Below are 18,402 nucleotides of genomic sequence, written 5' to 3'. Positions count from 1 at the left end.
TGCGCCCTGCATGAAGGTGCGCACCTGAGCCAGTCGGGCGATACGCCGCTGGAACAATACTGACAGAGCCGAGACCTGACCCTTGAGGGAAGGGAGGGATAGTCCTAGCTGCAGACCGGACTGTAAAAAGGACAGAAGGGTCGGCAGGGAAAAAGGCGAAGGAGCATGGCCGGAAGAGCTACACCAGGACAGGAAGATTCTCCAGGTCCTGTGATATATCTTGGCCGAGGAAGACTTCCGAGCCCGAGTCATAGTAAAGATGACTTCAGGAGGGATACCAGAAGTCGTCAAGATCCAGGACTCAAGAGCCACGCCGTCAATCTGAGAGCCGCAGAATTCTGGCGGAAAAACGGACCTTGTGAGAGAAGGTCTGGACGGTCCGGAAGATGCCACGGCACCTCTACGGACAGGTGGAGCAGGTCTGGATACCAAGCTCGCCTGGGCCAGTCTGGAGCAATGAGGATGACCCGACGGCCCTCCATTCTGATCTTGCGCAGGACTCTGGGCAAGAGAGCTAGAGGGGGAAACACGTAAGAGACGAAACTGGGACCAATCCTGAACCAGCGCGTCGGCTGCAAAGGCCTGAGGATCGTGGGAGCGAGCCACGTAAACCGGAACCTTGTTGTTGTGCCGGGATGCCATTAGATCCACTTCCGGAGTGCCCCACTTGCGGCAGATTGTCCGAAACACTGCCGGATGCAGAGCCCACTCGCCGCTGTCCACGGTCTGACGGCTGAGATAATCTGCCTCCCAGTTTTCCACGCCTGGGATGTGGACTGCGGATATGGTGGACTTGGAGTCCTCTGTCCACTGAAGGATGCGTTGAACCTCCAACATTGCCAGGCGGCTGCGTGCCCCGCCCTGGTGATTGATGTAGGCAACTGCTGTCGCGTTGTCTGACTGGACTCGAATGTGCTTGCCCGCCAACAGATGGTGAAAGGCTAAGAGAGCTAGAAGCACAGCTCTGATTTCCAGCACATTGATCGAGAGGGCTGATTCGGACTGAGTCCAAGTGCCCTGCGCTCTGTGGTGGAGATATACTGCTCCCCAGCTGGTTAGGCTGGCATCCGTGGTGAGGATCATCCAGGACGGGGCCAGGAAGGAACGTCCCTGAGACAGAGAGAGGGTCCCGAAGCCACCACTGAAGGGAGCCCCTGGTCTGTGGCGACAGAGCCACCAACCTGTGCAAGGAGTAAGTCCGCTTGTCCCAACAGCGGAGAATGTCCAGCTGCAGGGGACGCAGATGGAACTGGGCAAAGGGAACCGCTTCCATTGACGCCACCATCTGACCCAGCACCTGCATTAGGTGCCTGATGGAGTGACGGCGAGACCTCAGTAAAGAGCGCACCGCCAGATGGAGGGACTGCTGTTTGACTAAGGGCAGCTTTACAAGTGCCGGCAAAGTCTCGAACTGCATCCCTAGGTACGTGAGACTCTGGGTCGGAGTCAGAGTGGATTTGGGTAGATTGACAAGCCACTCGAACTGGACTAGAGTGGCGAGAGTGAGCGAGACACTCCGCTGACAGTCTGCACTGGATGAAGCCTTGACTAGAAGGTCGTCCAGGTAAGGAATCACTGCCAACCCCTGGAGGTGCAGAACCGCAACCACTGCTGCCATGACCTTGGTGAATACTCGAGGGGCCGTGGCTAACCCGAAGGGGAGAGCCACGAATTGGAAATGTTCCTCTCTGATTGCAAAATGTAGCCAACGCTGGTGTGAAACTGCAATTGGCACATGCAGATAGGCATCTCTGATGTCGATGGATGCTAGGAAATCTCCTTGGGTTATTGAGGCAATGACTGATCGCAGAGACTCCATGCGAAAATGCCGCACCTGAACATGCTTGTTGAGAAGCTTGAGATCCAGGATGGGCCGGAAGGAACCGTCCTTTTTGGGGACTAGGAAGAGGTTTGAGTAGAAACCTCTGAACCGTTCCCGGGCGGGAACCGGTACAATTACTCCATTGGCCTGCAAGGATGCCACGGCCTGCGAGAAGGCGGCGGGCGGCCTTGGAGCAGGGGGGAATGGACAGAAAAAATCTGTTTGGCGGGCTGGAAGAGAATTCTATCCTGTAGCCGTGGGAGCTGATATCCCGCACCCACTGATCGGAGACGTGTTGAAACCACACGTCGCCAAAGTGGGAGAGCCTGCCACCGACCAAGGACGTTGTTGGCGCGGCCAGATAGTCAAGAGGAGGCTGCCTTAGTGGCAGCGGCCCCTGCGGACTTCTGAGGACGCGGCTTCGTGCGCCAGCTGGGTTTTCGGTCCTTGGCTGAGTTAGTGGACGAGGCTGAGGGTTTAGAGGATGACCAGTTAGAGGAACGAAAGGAACGAAACCTCGACTGGTTCCTGCCCTGGACAGGTTTCCTGGTTTTAGTTTGTGGCAAGGAAGTACTCTTCCCGCCAGTAGCTTCCTTAATGATTTCATCCAGTTGTTCGCCGAACAGCCGGGACCCAGCAAATGGGAGCCCAGCAAGGTACTTCTTGGAAGAAGCGTCTGCTTTCCACTCTCGCAGCCACAAGATCCTGCGTATAGCGAGGGAATTAGCTGAAGCCACCGCCGTGCGGTGAGAAGCCTCCAGAATGGCAGACATGGCATAGGATGAAAAGGCTGAAGCCTGGGAAGTTAAGGCAACCATTTCGGGCATCGAGTCCCTGGTGAGGGAATGCATCTCCTCCAGAGAGGCAGAGACGGCTTTAAGAGCCCATACTGCTGCAAAAGACGGGGAGAACGAGGCCCCTGCCGCTTCATATACAGATTTGGCCAGAAAGGTCAACCTGGCGGTCAGTGGAATCCTTAAGTGAGGTGCCATCAGCCACAGATACAACTGTCCGGGCTGAGATTCTAGACACCGGAGGGTCTACCTTCGGTGAATGAACCCACTCCTTGACCACCTCTGGTGGAAAGGGAAAATGGTCATCAGAACTACGCTTTGGGAAGCGTTTGTCAGGACAGGCCCTGGGCTTGGTCACAGTGTCCTGAAAACTGGAGTGGTTAAAGAACACACTCCTTGCTCTCTTAGGTGAGGTAAACTGGTGCTTTTCTACCAGAGAGGGTTGTTCCTCCGATACTGGTGGATTGAGGTCCAGTACAGAATTAATGGACGCAATCAAATCACTAACATCTGCATCACCTTCGGTCAGATCAATGGGGCACATGGAGGTAGCGTCCGAGCCCACAGTAAAGGCATCCTCCTCGTCCTGTGATTCAGCTTGTGAATCAGAGCCGCGGGACGAGGAAGGAGAGGAGCCCCTGCGTCTCCGTTTAGGAGGACGGGGTCTGAGCTCTGTGAGCTCTGCTGAGCGAGCCGTAGCAGCAGAGGCGCCCTGAGAAGGGGGCTGATGCATGCTCAGCAGAGTCCGGGACAACTGTCCCATTGAGTCGGCAAAGGACTGGGAGATAGACTTAGAGAAGGATTCTACCCAAGCCAGGGGTTCAGCCACCGGAGCCGAAGCAGCCGGAGGGGACCACTGGAAGTGAGACTCCAGGCTGAGGCACCACCATGTTAGAGCAGGCATCACAATGTGGATATGTGCTCGGTTCAGGCAGTATGAGCTTACATGCAGTGCATATTGAGTACAGCCTTGCAGCCTTGCTCCTTGTGTGAGACATGCTGCTGAAGTGGGGGTTCTGAGTAGAATGGCCCCCAGAGAGTATATAACTAGGTCCACAACCGGAGGCTGTGGCTTACCCGACCGTTTGTGTGCCCTCCAGATCCCACAGACCGGACCCCCAGAGAGATGCTGCAGGCAGCTCCAATCAGTGTGAGAACGCTGATAAAATGGCGCCGGAGCGAGGAGAGGGGGCGGGGCCTATCTCAAAGAGCAGGATCCGGAGGGCAAAGGAGGTATACAGGGGAGGGAATCTTTCCTCAGAGAGGAGTGTCCCTTCCCTGTGCTGAACAGCCGCTGGGCGGAGCCGCACTGTCCCTCTGCATGATTGGCATGCAGGGGCAGTGAAAACGAAAGTAGGCCTCAGGCGAAGCCGGGGCCTAAATTTAACAATGCGGCCGGCGCGCAGGCACCATCGGCGCGGTTCTCCGGTGAAAACCAGAGAACCGGCCGGAAAGTCAGCATAGTTACACAGCACACTCTCCCCAACAATAAAGTACAAGGGACCCCCTGATAACCACGTCTCAGATACTTAGCTTGTGAGACGCAGGGCCAGGTCCCTGCGGGATGAGTGCTCCGTCCGGCAGGATCCAAAAGGGGCTGCGGATGGAGACCGGTCTCCTGCAAGGCAGTGAGAACCGTGCTGGCTCCCACTTCAAGCCAGAGCCCGAGGGGATGGTGAAGGAGCGCAGCATGAAGGGCTCCAGCCCTGAAATCAACCTTAACAGCACCGCCGACACAGTGGGGTGAGAAGGGACATGCCGGGAGTCCAGGCTTGGACCCGCTTTTCTTCAAACTCTTTTCAAAAATCAAAAACAGATGAGGATGCATGTGTGGATGTGTGCCTCCTGAACACAAAGCATTGAACTGGCTATATTTGGTTATCCAGGGGGTGTATATGCTAGGAGGGAGGAGCTACACTTTTTAGTGAAGTACTTTGTGTGTCCTCCGGAGGCAGAAGCTATACACCCATGGTCTGGGTCTCCCATAAGGAACGATGAAGAAAAGTCTAAATTGTACAGAGTCATTGTTTTACACCTCACTGACAATTTACCAATCTAAGTGTCGGCCTCTGAATCATTCATGAAAACAGTCTAAGGCTATGTGCCCACGGGCACTTGTACCTGCGGATGTATCCACAGGTACGAGCGCATGTTTCCCGCAGCTACCCGCCGGCGTCCGCAGCTATTTTTAGCTGCTAGATTACAGTGGAATAGCTGCGGGAAACATGCGGACATTCACGCGGCTTACCTGCGGACGTCTCGGCTTCTTATCTCCATAGCGGAGGGCCGGGACATCCGCAGGTAATTCCGCATGAATAATTGACATGTAATTATACATGCGGATGCCTACATCCGCAGCATGGTCGGCAGCTGCACTTTCCGCAGCGTGGACACAGCACTCCCCATGTCCCATACGATAACATGGGGAGTGCCTGTACATGCTAAAACCTGCGGATTTATCTGGAAAATCCGCAGGTTTTCCGCAGCAAAATCCGCACTAACAGGTTCCCGTGGGCACATAGCCTAAGGCTACTTTCACACTTGCGTTTTTTTGCATCCGTCACAATCAGTTGTGTGACTGATGCAACGGATGGTTCACAAAAGCTGGCCACCGGGCGATCATCTGATCGTTCACAAAAGCCAGCTGATCGTTCACAAAAGCCGGCCGATCAGCTGATCGTTCACAAAAGCCGGCCGATCAGCTAATCGTTCACAAAAGCCGGCCGATCAGCTGATCGTTCACAAAAGCCGGCCGATCAGCTGATCGTTCACAAAAGCCAGCTGATCGTTCACAAAAGCCGGCCGATCAGCTGATCGTTCACAAAAGCCGGCCGATCAGCTGATCGTTCACAAAAGGCAGCCGTCGGCCGATCAGCTGATTGTTCACAAAAGGCAGCCGCCGGCCGATCAGCTGATCGTTCACAAAAGCCGGCCGATCAGCTGATCATTCACAAAAGCCGGCCGATCAGCTGATCATTCACAAAAGCCGGCCGATCAGCTGATCATTCACAAAAGCCGGCCGATCAGCTGATCATTCACAAAAGCCGGCCGATCAGCTGATCGTTCACAAAAGGCAGCCGCCGGCCGATCAGCTGATCAGCTGATCGTTCACAAAAGGCAGCCGCCGGCCGATCAGCTGATCAGCTGATCGTTCACAAAAGGCAGCCGCCGGCCGATCAGCTGATCGTTCACAAAAGGCAGCCGCCGGCCGATCAGCTGATCGTTCCGGCCGCTAGAAATGAATTTACAGTAGATCATGTTTTTTTACTGTGCGCATGCTCACAGTAAAAAAAATTAATCCGCCGCACACAAAAAACGTTACATTCAGCGGTGCGCCCGCCTGACAATCGGTAAGTAAACAACTGCTCCGTTACGTGGCGGATGCAACGCAGGCCATCAGTCACAATCCGTTGCTAATAGAAGTTTATGGGGAAAGAGCACGATCAGATGGCCGATATTCACATAGGAGTGCTAGCCATGGTTTTTGTGGACAGCACTCTACCCTGTAATAGTCTATGGGGCCATTCACAGGTCCACGATTTCTCAGAAAGCGTGTGGTCTGTGGACACGTCTGATCTTGATCCCAGGGTCGGATGACAATTGGCAATGCAAGCCTATGGGTCCCATGAAGATTTTCATGGACACATATATATAGTTTCGGTTACACAAGAGCAGCCGCATTACTCTGAAAAGTCATGCAACCAAAATCATTTGTGCAACTTGGAGACTTTCTGTCAATCAACTACTTTAGAGCTGCAATTTTGCAGCGTAGCAGTAGGTTGTAAGTCGCACACTGATCCACCAAAGTAAATTATACGATGTGATATTGCAATGAGACAGCACAAACTCAATGTTACTTGTCACCATGCAGCCTTAGCCCAATACAGAACATCTTTCAAGCTCAAGGTGAACCCCAATGAACCTCTTGCTGTTGTTCAGTAAGGGGCAGACATAAAAGGGATGCAGAACAGCAGTTACACTAATACATAAGAATATTTCTATGTTAAATACAAATACATTTAATAAGCAAAGTATTTAGGATGTCAGCAGCTAGACAGTGAACACAAATGATACCTTTTTTCTTCCTCAAGTTGGTTTAGAAGTTCAACTTTTTCTCTGTCAGCAGCTTCTACCATAGCACGTAACTGATCCATTTTACCCTCCATATCCATCACATACTGCAGAAAAATTACATAAAGTTAAATATATGATACAGCTAGAAAAATATACATTAAATAGAACGTCAGGTCCCCTATGCTCTCCAGCCCAGCAGCATTCATATCTGTATGACTAAATTCCCTCCCTAACCAGCCCTGTATAATGCTGTTAACCAACATGAATGTTTTTTGTTTTTTTGTAAACGACTTATAAACCTCACTGTCCCTATGCTAATAAGGTCCTTGGCTAGTAGCAGGAGCGTAAGTTCCCCAGACTAGTTTGCTCTCTTTCCATCACACTCTGTGATAACATGCTTTCCACGAGCCAGCGTCACAGCCAGCTCCTGGAAATCTCACGCATGTACACGGCTCATTTCTGCGTCATCTAAGCCCCTGAAGCCAGGGGAATGTGTCCTGGCTTCAGAGAGGCGCACTGCGCATGATCAGAGGTACAATAACTTGAGCAACAGTGATAGTATAAGTGAAGCTTCTTTCATAAGCAGATAATATATACAGTTACCCGCACGTTATATACATATTTATACATAAAATATCCTAATTATATTCTCTGTTCCCTGTAACATCAGGCTTAACGCTGAATTCTGTGAAAGTAGCACCTAATTAATGATCAGCGTTGTATACTTAAACCAAAAGGAAATACACTCTTGATAAATGCTGCTGCCACTACACATACATTAGAGAAATGATACCTGGTCATGTCCATCTCGTATTACAGCCAACTCCTGCTCCACTTCTCCAGCATGACTTGTAGCTTTAGCCACCTCAGCCCTCTCCATGTCCCTCTCAGCCAGAAGCTGCTCTATATGCTGCTGCTTCTCTTTCAGAGCCTCCTGGAGAGCTGTGGTACCAGATATTTTTCTTGCATATCTTGATGAGGTTTCTGTTAACTGTATATTGTAAGTATATAAAGTAAGGATTAATGTTACCGGAATCAATTTATCCAATGTAAAACGTTGCATACAGAAAAGCAGTATAAAAAAACAAAACCGGAATGCATTATAAGTAAGAACCAATTTATCTATATAATTTTGGACAGCTATAAGAAGCAAACTAACTAGTTTTCAAAAACAACAAAAAAACAAAATACTAGTGTATTAAAGGAGTTTCCCAGGACTTTTATATTGATCACCTATCCTATGATAAGTCATCACTATTGGATCGGTGGGAGTCTGACATCAGATGTGCTGAATTGCGGAGCTGCACTACTTGTCAACTACATAGAGGCCTGGGATGGGTACTGCATATCTGTACCCGATTGATTCAAACATGGGGTGGATGTGCAGCAGTACCCAGCCATGGTCCCTAGTCCATTGACAGAGCACTGCAGCTCCGCAACTAAGTACATCCGCCCGCTGCCGCCACAGGGAACAGCTAAACGGCAAAGCTGCCGGGTGTCGCACCCACACTGATCAGATACTAATGGCCTATCCTAAGGATAGGCCATCAATCTAAAAGTTTCCGGCAACTGCTTTAAACAAGTATTCCCATAAAGTTATATCTCTAAAATCAATGGGGGTCCTAGGCAACATGATAGCGCTCTTCTGGCCACTCAGCTGTGCAAAGAACTACAGCTAGCCCTATAAATTCCATGGACGTGCGCTCCAGTTCCCCTGCACAGCAAGTGGCTGATATTGCTGCTGTGTAGACAACAGCCTGTGCAGTGTGTGAAGCTCTAATACAGAGTTGTAGCCCTTTAATTCTCAAAATGAATGAATTTCAGAGTCACAAAGCCACTGATTATCAAGTCATGGAATGTGATACCCGTTTAATAACCTTATTTCCCACCACTTACCAATCCAGAGCGACTTGGTTTGTTGCTCACCGACGATGAAATTGAGCTCATGGAGCTTATAGAGGATGCACTTGGACTGCGTTTTAGGGATGCTGGTGTTGCAGGAGTTGCGGGTACCTTTCTTACGGTGGTTTTAGCTTTAGCTGGAGTAGTTGATGGAAAACCAATGCGCGTAACCTTATGCACAGGTGCAAACAAGCCATACTTCGGCTGACACTGAAAATACCTAAAACAAAAGTAGTGATAACACATGATATTTTTCTTCCCTATAGGTACCACCTCTAACACACTCTCCCACAAGGTTTAGGTTCCAGGTTTAGGCAAACAATACCTCCAAGTGTATGGCCATTCTTAGACCTTTGCTTGAGTAACTTACCTTGTGCCAGCCACTGCGCCATCATTTTTTCCTAAAGGTTCATCTAGCTCAACACCACACCACTCTCCTTTGGCAAAATCTGTCTCTCCCAGAAACCGAATGACTCCAGCTTTTGAACCGCTTACCTAAAAATTAAGTAAGAACCATTAACTACAAAAACAGTCAGTGCCCCACATAACCCTAGAGACAGAATGACAGCATAGTGCAAAGCACCAATGTGAACAAAGCAGGATCACAAACAAAAAAAAAAGTTGATTTTTTTCCAGTAAGCATTACACCAGTCTTTTGGTTGCCTATGGTGCTGCAGCTTAAATGAATGAAGCTTATGTATAATGCTACACACAACCTGTGAACAAGCAGGGTACTGATTTTGGAAGAAAGCAGCCATGTTTTTCTAATAATGGTTAAAAGCTGGTTTCTCACATTTTGGACACCCCATAAATACAGTTTCATTGTTAATTACCAAGTGGGTATACGTTAAACAGATTTACTGTGCGGCCATTAACCTTAACAGAAGAAAAAAAAAAACTGTTTTGGTACAGGGTTGGCCAGTTGAAAAATGATTGATTGCTCTCTGTGAGAGAAACAAAATTATCATCTTGTACCCATTAATGAAACGGTGTTTGGTTGTGATCAAGCAAAAACAACTCATTTTGAGCAGAAAATAACTTCAAAATGTAGGTACCAGTGGGAAATTTCTATGCACATTGGGTAATTAAGAACCACTCACAGTGCCTAGGTTTAAAAGGAACCAGTCAGCAGGTTTTTAGACCCCATACTAAGGTCAGCTATGTAAAGTCCCTGTAATATTGATCATGGCCATACCTTCGTATTAGGGTACTTTCACACTTGCGTTATTTTCCTTCCGTTACAATCCGCCCTTTTGGGAAACAGCGGAATCCGTTAACGGATTCCACTGTTTCCCATAGACTTGTATGGTTGACGGATTGTACCAAAAGGAGCTGCGTTGCTTCCGCTGGGCGACGCTCCGTTGCTTCCGCCCAGCGGGAGGAACGCAGCATGTAACGTTATTTTGAGCAGCGGAATCCTCTGGATTTCACTGCGCATGCTCTTTTTTTTTTTTTTTTTTTAAATCAAACTTTATTTTGACTCGCGGTGGCCGAACGTTCAGCTGAGCGCCCGGCCGTCGGCAAGCGACAGCGCTCAGCTGAACGACCGGCCACCAGCATGCCCGGCCGCCGGCAAGTCACAGCGCTCAGCTGAGCGCCCGCCCGCCGGCATGCCCGGGCGCCGGCAAGTGACAGCGATCAGCTGATCACCCGGCGGCCGGGAGCGATCAGCTGATCACCCGGCAGCCGGCTGCAGAGAGCAATCAGCTGATCACCCAGCGGCCGGCTGCAGGGAGCGATCAGCTGATCACCCGGCAGCCGGGAGCGATCAGCTGATCACCCGGCTGGCAGGAGCGATCAGCTGATCACCCGGCGGCTGGCTACTGGGAGCAATCAGCTGATCACCCAGCGGCCGGCTGCAGGGAACGATCAGCTGATCGTTCACTATAGTCTGCCGCTGGTAAAACCGGGAAAAAAAAAATCAAAACGAATTGCGTTGTTTTGCAGCATCCATTGCATCCGTTGTGTCACTATATGCAACACATCCGTTGCATCCGTTACACAACGCAATGCAACGGATACCGTTCAACGCAAGTGTGAAACTAGCCTTAGATGTTCCTGTCTCAGTTTTATAGAAGTGCATAGGTGAATTTTTGTGTAAATGAACAACAAGTGTACACTGCTGTACAGGGGTTATCCTGAACTTAGAGCTCTCCTCCCTCTTTCCTGGCCTCCTTTTAATGACAGACAGGTCATTCTTCTCTGTGACAAGCTCCCCATTTTGAAGCAAGTGCTGTCATTCCCGGGGGCGGCTCATGCACAGATCAATAGTGCAACTGTTGATCATCACATGGCCCTTACACCCCTGGGAATGACAGAGCTTGCTTGAGATTTCAGGTGGGGAAACAGGTCACTGAAAGCAGTGACCTGTCAAACACTAACAGGAGGCAATCGTCTGACTCCAACAGCCACGAGTGGAGAGGAGCTCAGTCCACGGCTACTAAAAGGAACCTGTAAGGTGCAATATGCACCCACAACCAGGAGCAGCTCTGGGTGCATATTTCTAATCCATGCTCATCAGTCCCTGTATTTAGTAGCAGATAAGAGATTTATCGGTATTCTGCACCTGTGTTAAGGCCCCTTTACACACTGCAACATCGCTAGCGATATCGCTGTAACGTCAGTGGTTTTGTGACGTAATAGCGACCTCCCCAGCGACATTGCAGTGTGTGAAACGTATCAGCGACCTGGCCCCGCTGTGAAGTCATTCAGGACCAATCTTTGGTCCTTTGTTTCCCGCTGCGCAGCATGCACCGGTGTGTTTGACACAGTTACAACGACATAGTTAGCGACCCAGCTCATAGGCGTGCTATAGCGTTCCCTTTCCAGCAAGGTCGTTCTGCAGGTCCGTATCGCTGCTGCGTCGTTTACCATATCTGCCTGTTTGACAGCTCACCAGCGACTGTTAGAGACTTTCCAGCGATCCCGGCCAGGTCGAGATCGCTGGTGGGATCGCTAGAAAGTCTCAGTGTGTAAGGCCTTTACCCATACCTTTATCATGGGGGGCCGGCTGCATCCTGCGTGTGCATTTGCCATTTTGACCTTAGTTGGCTGGTGGCTTTTTTGTGGTGAGTTTTTTTGATTTTTTTTTCTTTGAATTTATGTATTTTTCGGTGAATCAGTTTTGAATATAGTGTAGGGACTCGTAAGGGTGGGAACCCTTGACGTGTGGGTTACGAGCTTATGTATTTTGGCCAAAATATGGACCAATATCTCACACTTATTATTATTATACCGTACATCATTTTTTTCCACAACTTTTCGCAGGATGCAGCCAGGCCCTCTGGGGTGTCTGTCCTAGTGTGCTAGTGCACTTAAATAGTGCTGGGGAGCCCGCCTGATCTAATAGAAGGGCGTCATCAATAGGATGTGAGCCAGACACTGTGCATTGCACATATCTGTGTGACTGGTGCCCTATGTAAAACCTTAGTGTGCATGATTAATACCAGCAGCCACCCCCTCCATGAGTTGGTAGGTTGAGAGTGGCTGCCTCATCAGTATTCTGCACCTGTGTTAGGGTACTTTCATACTTTTACACATCACGGCACTACCGCACCCCTCATCACCGTACACACGGGGACTACCTCAGTGACGTCCCCACTGACAGCACGATTCACTTCAGTTGCTGCGTGGAGCTGAGAGAGAGCGGCGGTGTTCTACGGCCGCTCCTGTCAGCTTCATGTAGCAGAGCTGAAAACATCGTGGGACCTCGTGCGGATTACGTCGGACCTGGAGGGATATTTATTAATTAAGTGGTGAAAGACGGTGTTTTTTTGTCTTTTATTCCAAATAAAGTATTTTTTCGGGTGTATGTGTTTATTTACTTTCAAATACAGGTTAATCATTGGGGGTGTCTCAGACGCCTGACATGATTAACCTAGGACTTAGTGGCAGCTATGGACTGCCATTAACTCCTTATTACCCCGATTGCCACCGCACCAGGGCAATTTGGAATGAGCCGGGTAGAGTCCCAGGACTGTCGCATCTAATGGATGCGGCAATTCCGCGCAGTTGCTGGCTGATATTGTTAGGCTGGGGGGCTTCCCATAACGTGGAGCTCCCCATCCTGAGAATACCAGCCTTCAGCCGTGTGGCTTTACCTTGGCTGGTATCAAAATTGGGGGGACCACACGACGTTGTTAATTTTTTTTTATTTATTTTACTGCACGATATACACCCACTCATCGGCGGCTGTGATTGGTTGCAGTGAGACAGCTGTCACAGCGTGGGGGCGTGTCTGACTGAACCCAATCATAAGCACCTGTGGGCGGGGAAAGCAGTGTATACGAGATTGAATAATGAGCGGCAAGCATTTTGAAAAGAGGAAAAGCTGCCAGAGCAGTCTGACAGCCGTGCAGCGCCACACCGGTGATTGGTGAGTATGAGAGTGGGGGCTCAGAGAGAGTGGGGGCTCAGAGAGAGTGGGGGCTCAGAGAGAGTGGGGGCTCAGAGAGAGTGGGGGCTCAGAGAGAGTGGGGGCTCAGAGAGAGTGGGGGCTCAGAGAGAGTGGGGGCTCAGAGAGAGTGGGGGCTCAGAGAGAGTGGGGGCTCAGAGAGAGTGGGGGCTCAGAGAGAGTGGGGGCTCAGAGAGAGTGGGGGCTCAGAGAGAGTGGGGGCTCAGAGAGAGTGGGGGCTCAGAGAGAGTGGGGGCTGAGAGAGAGGGGGGCAAGAGAGAGGGGGGCAAGAGAGAGGGGGCGAGAGAGAGACCGACCGACAGAGATAGAGACCGAGAGAGAGAGACCGATCAACAGACCGACAGACAGAGAGAGACCAGGAGCGATTTTAAACGATCTAGAACATTCTGCTGGACATCCTGAGCATGCTCAGTAGAACTCGACGGAATCCTGCACTGGAATCCGCCGCCAAATGCATGGCGACGAAATCCAGCACCATAGACATTCATTATGTTTCTTAACGGATCCCGACGAAATTCTGAGGAGTGAGTTTTTTTACAGCATTCCTTCCGTCCGATGGTCACCGAAAAAACAGCTGATGCGCCGCGGGGCGGATGAAACGCAAGACCATCCGTTGCAATCTGCCCTTAAAGGGAACCTGTCAGCAGAAATGTCCCCTAAAACCTAACAGATTCCCCCTCTGCAGCTCCTGGGCTGCATTCTATAAAGGTCCCTGTTATGATTGTGCCCACTTTCTGACCGAAAAAAAGTGTTTATAAAGTTGTACCTTTTTGGCTTCTGATTCTGTAAATCCGTCACGGGGGCGGGCTGCCTGATGGCCGTTATTCTGCCCCCTGGTCCTGTATGCCGCCCCCATCGCTGATTTCAATACTTCTGGACGCCGCCCACTGCTCCAGCCATCCCCGCGCATGCCCAGTGCCCATCTCTCGGGGATGAGCACTGTGCCCAGCGTCACCGCTGGTGACGTGCACGCAGGGTTAAGATTATGGGCGGTGCTGTGATGTTTATTCCTAAGCAACCGCCCATAATCGCGGGACCGCGCTTTCGGTGTAGTCACTGCTCTGCGCTCTTCCCATCTATTTCCTGCCTCGGGGCAAGATGGGAAGGAGGCGAAGTGAGGTCAGCAGCAGCGCGCTTGCGCAGAAAGAAGCAGGCCGAGGGGGAAAGCGCGGTCCCGCGATTATGGGCGGTTGCTTAGGAATAAACATCACAGCACCGCCCATAATCTTAACCCTGCGTGCACGTCACCAGCGGTGACGCTGGGCACAGTGCTCATCCCCGAGAGATGGGCACTGGGCATGCGCGGGGATGGCTGGAGCAGTGGGCGGCGTCCAGAAGTATTGAAATCAGCGATGGGGGCGGCATACAGGACCAGGGGGCAGAATAACGGCCATCAGGCTGCCCGCCCCCGTGACGGATTTACAGAATCAGAAGCCAAAAAGGTACAACTTTATAAACACTTTTTTTCGGTCAGAAAGTGGGCACAATCATAACAGGGACCTTTATAGAATGCAGCCCAGGAGCTGCAGAGGGGGAATCTGTTAGGTTTTAGGGGACATTTCTGCTGACAGGTTCCCTTTAATAGAAGCCTGAGGAATAAACTGCTTCTTGCAACGGTTACCGTAATTCCTCAAGGCGGCGGATTGCAACGGATGCCGCACAACGCAAGTGTTAAAGTACCCTTACCCATACATTTATCATGGGGGCCCGGCTGCATCCTGCGTGTGCATTTGCCATTTTGACCTGAGTTGGCTGGTGGCTTTTTTCTGGTGAGGTTTTTTTTTTTTTTTTCCCCCATGCATAAAGAGATCTTTAGAAAAAGTATTTCTAATGATTTTTTATGAGATGCTAAGATGCTACTCACTGCAGCATCATCAGCAGTGATACACTTACCTATGTCCACTGTCACCACTGATCAGAAGTCCCAGCACTTCCGGTCATGCGCACTAGATCTCTCTGAAGCTGGGATGCGTACACAGGTTCGCGCGTCATGGCTGATGATGCGGTATAATGAATAGCATTGTAGCACGCCTTTGTGGGCGTACAAACATGCTGAGAGGGCGGAATGAGCGCAGGAACTAACGCCCTTGCGACTAGCTCCTACATTCAATATCATCTCATAAAAGATCTTTAGAAATACTTTTTCTACAGATCTCTATCTATGCTACTAGATAAAGGGCCAGTTAGGCAGGGATTAGCAATATGCTGCTCGTGGGTCTGGGTGCATATTGCACCTGACAGGTTAACCTTAAAGGGAACCTGTTACCAGATTTGGGGCCTATAAGCTGCAGCCACCACCATAGGGCTCTTATATACAGCATTCTAACAGCTGTATACAAGAGCCCAGGCCGCTGTGTAGAACGTAAAAATCACTTTATAATACTTACCTAAACTGTCGCAGCAGTGGAGTTGGGTCATATGGGCGTCTCCGTTCTCCGGTACTGGTGGAGCAGGGCACTGGAGAACGGAGCAGGGCAGATCAAAGTATTGTAGTGCGCCTGTACGGGACCGGTGAGTGTGTATGAGGTAGGACACGTCATGCACCCTGGCTTCAGAAGGAGGATGAAGATGGCCGAAAGAGGAGGCGCCAGCACCGGAGAACGGAGACGCCCATATGACCCAACACCACCGCAGCGACTGTTCAGGCAAGTATTATATAGTGATTTTCACGTTCTACTCAGAGGCCTGGGCTCTTATATATAGCAAGTTAGAATGCTGTATATAAGAGCCAACCGGTGGTGGCCGCAGCTTATAGGCCTCAAATCTGCTGGCAGGTTACCTTTAAGCTGTTAAATGCCGATGTGATTCTCAGCCAGCAGCATTTACAGTGCTCATCCCACGGGGTGTGTACCAATGGGTTGTCATGATGGCTGAGGGTATGATGAAGACTCCACACCATGACAGTGCTCTGCTGAATGCCAGCTTTTGGCTGGTTGTATTACTGTATATAATACAAGAATCATATGATGTAGATTTAATAAAAAATCCCGGCACCCGCTTGTTGCAGCAAATTAGTGGCTTTATTGCAGCTTCACCACCTGGAACGTAGCAGCCCCTCACAGGCTTTTAACAGCAATGAAGATTATTACAATTTGCAATAAATAGTAACATCCAACAGAAATTACATCACCCATAACATCAGCGATTATGCAAAATTATCACACACCAAAATGAAAAATAGAAACAGATAAACTTGTTACCAACAAACTTTTTCAAAACAATATAAACTACATATATAGAATAATAATAATATATGTACAAAAAGCATTAACATTATTGCAAAAAAATCATTGCATATATTACATTTCAATTAATAGATTGATCACACCCATATATACATATTATATATATATATATATATATATATATATATATATATATATATATATATATATATATATATATATATATATGTATATATATTATGTACATATTATGCTGTGCAACACTCTGATGTTTTTTATTTCAAAAAACGTGGATACATGCTGCGGCGTATATATATATATGTGTATATGTGTGTGTATATCTGTATATATGCATATATATGCATAAACAACGCAACACACATACAACACCGCTCTCACCCCCCGCCACACCCAGACAACACCCAGAACATGTACAGCGCCCTACACAAACACTTGGTAACTACAGACAACAACATCTATATATATTATATATATATATATATATATATAACAAAAATCATACATTAACTACACAATACGTAAATTCTAGAATACCCGATGCGTAGAATCGGGCCACCTTCTAATATATATATATATATATATATATATATATATATATATATATATATATATATATATATATATATATATATATATATATATATATATATATATATATATATATATATATATATATATATATATATATATATATATATATATATATATATATATATTAGAAGGTGGCCCGATTCTACGCATCGGGTATTCTAGAATTTACGTATTGTGTAGTTAATGTATGATTTTTGTTATATATATATATATATATAGATGTTGTTGTCTGTAGTTACCAAGTGTTTGTGTAGGGCGCTGTACATGTTCTGGGTGTTGTCTGGGTGTGGCGGGGGGTGAGAGCGGTGTTGTATGTGTGTTGCGTTGTTTATGCAGCGCTGTGTGTCTGTAGCGTTGTGTGTGTTGCGCGGTTTGTGTGGGTGTGGTGTGTTTTGGGGGAGGTATGTTTTGTGCAATGTGTGTGTTGCATGGTATGTGCGTATATTTGTGTGTGCCGTGGTGTTTGTGTGTTGGGTGTTGTGTGTGTGCAGCGTTGTCTGTGTGTGTGGGTGTCTGTGTAGGGCGGTGTTTGTGGTTCCCAGTGTGTGTGTGGTGTGTTGTGTGTGTGTTGGGGGGAGGTGTGCACCTCCCATCGTGCTCCATCCCCCATGCTGCGCACCCCCCATCGTGCTCCATCCGCCATGCTGCGCACTCCCAAACGTGCTCCATCCGCCATGCTGCGCACTCCCAAACGTGCTCCATCCGCCATGCTGCGCACTCCCAAACGTGCTCCATCCGCCATGCTGCACACTCCCAAACGTGCTCCATCCGCCATGCTGCGCACTCCCAAACGTGCTCCATCCCCCATGCTGCGCACTCCCCATCGTGCTCCATCCCCCATGCTGCGCACCCCCCATCGTCCTCCATCCCCCATGCTGCACCAGCATCTCTGCCCCCAGCATCAGCCTCTCTCCTCCCAGCATCAGCCTCTCTCCTCCCAGCATCAGCCTCTCTCCTCCCAGCCTCCTCCAGCATCAGCCTCTCTCCTCCCAGCCTCCTCCAGCATCAGCCTCTCTCCTCCCAGCCTCCTCCAGCATCAGCCTCTCTCCTCCCAGCCTCCTCCAGCATCAGCCTCTCTCCTCCCAGCCTCCCCCAGCATCAGCCTCCCTCCTCCCAGTCTCCCCCAGCATCATCCTCCCCCTCCCAGCCTCCCCCAGCATCAGGCTCTCTCCTCCCAGCCTCCCCCAGCATCAGCCTCTCTCCTCTCAGCCTCCCCCAGCATCAGCCTACACCCTCCCAGCCTTCCCCAGGATCAGCCTCTCTCCTCCCAGCCTCCCCCAGCACGCCGTGCTCCTCTGCCGACACTCACAGATCCGATCGCATACACTCACACACATCTGAACACACTCACACACATCCGATCGCATACACTCACACACACACTGAAGATACGCACATACGCGCTCACACTCACGACATCCGGAGATCCCACATGCTTCTGGCCATGTGATCCTCCGGCAGGTCCTGGAAGGTCACTCCACAGTATCACCGCCGAGAAGCAAGCGATATCCCAGGATGTTGTGAGTGTGTGGATGCGATGTGATGTGTGTGTGAGAGTGAGTGTGATCTGATGAGTGTGTGTGTGTGTGTGTGTGTTGT

General features: G+C 49.6%; 1 protein-coding gene across 8 annotated transcripts in view; it reads right to left on the bottom strand.

The window, feature by feature from the left end:
• CLIP1 (CAP-Gly domain containing linker protein 1) overlaps positions 1-18,402 on the bottom strand; it is a 187,768-nt gene that overhangs the window by 142,661 nt on the left and 26,705 nt on the right. For all 8 annotated transcript variants that reach the window (XM_075323143.1, XM_075323152.1, XM_075323184.1 and 5 more), the window contains exons 4-7: positions 8,963-9,087; positions 8,587-8,812; positions 7,484-7,681; positions 6,691-6,794 (exon numbers count right to left, since the gene is read on the bottom strand). In XM_075323143.1, coding sequence (XP_075179258.1) covers positions 6,691-6,794; positions 7,484-7,681; positions 8,587-8,812; positions 8,963-9,087 — 653 coding nt within the window. The remainder of the gene's footprint in view (positions 1-6,690; positions 6,795-7,483; positions 7,682-8,586; positions 8,813-8,962; positions 9,088-18,402) is intronic.

The sequence above is a fragment of the Anomaloglossus baeobatrachus genome, chromosome 1 (genome assembly GCF_048569485.1).
Source record: "Anomaloglossus baeobatrachus isolate aAnoBae1 chromosome 1, aAnoBae1.hap1, whole genome shotgun sequence".
Taxonomy (NCBI): domain Eukaryota; kingdom Metazoa; phylum Chordata; class Amphibia; order Anura; family Aromobatidae; genus Anomaloglossus; species Anomaloglossus baeobatrachus.
Note: the sequence above shows the minus strand (reverse complement) of the source record. Positions and strands in the feature narration are given on the sequence as shown.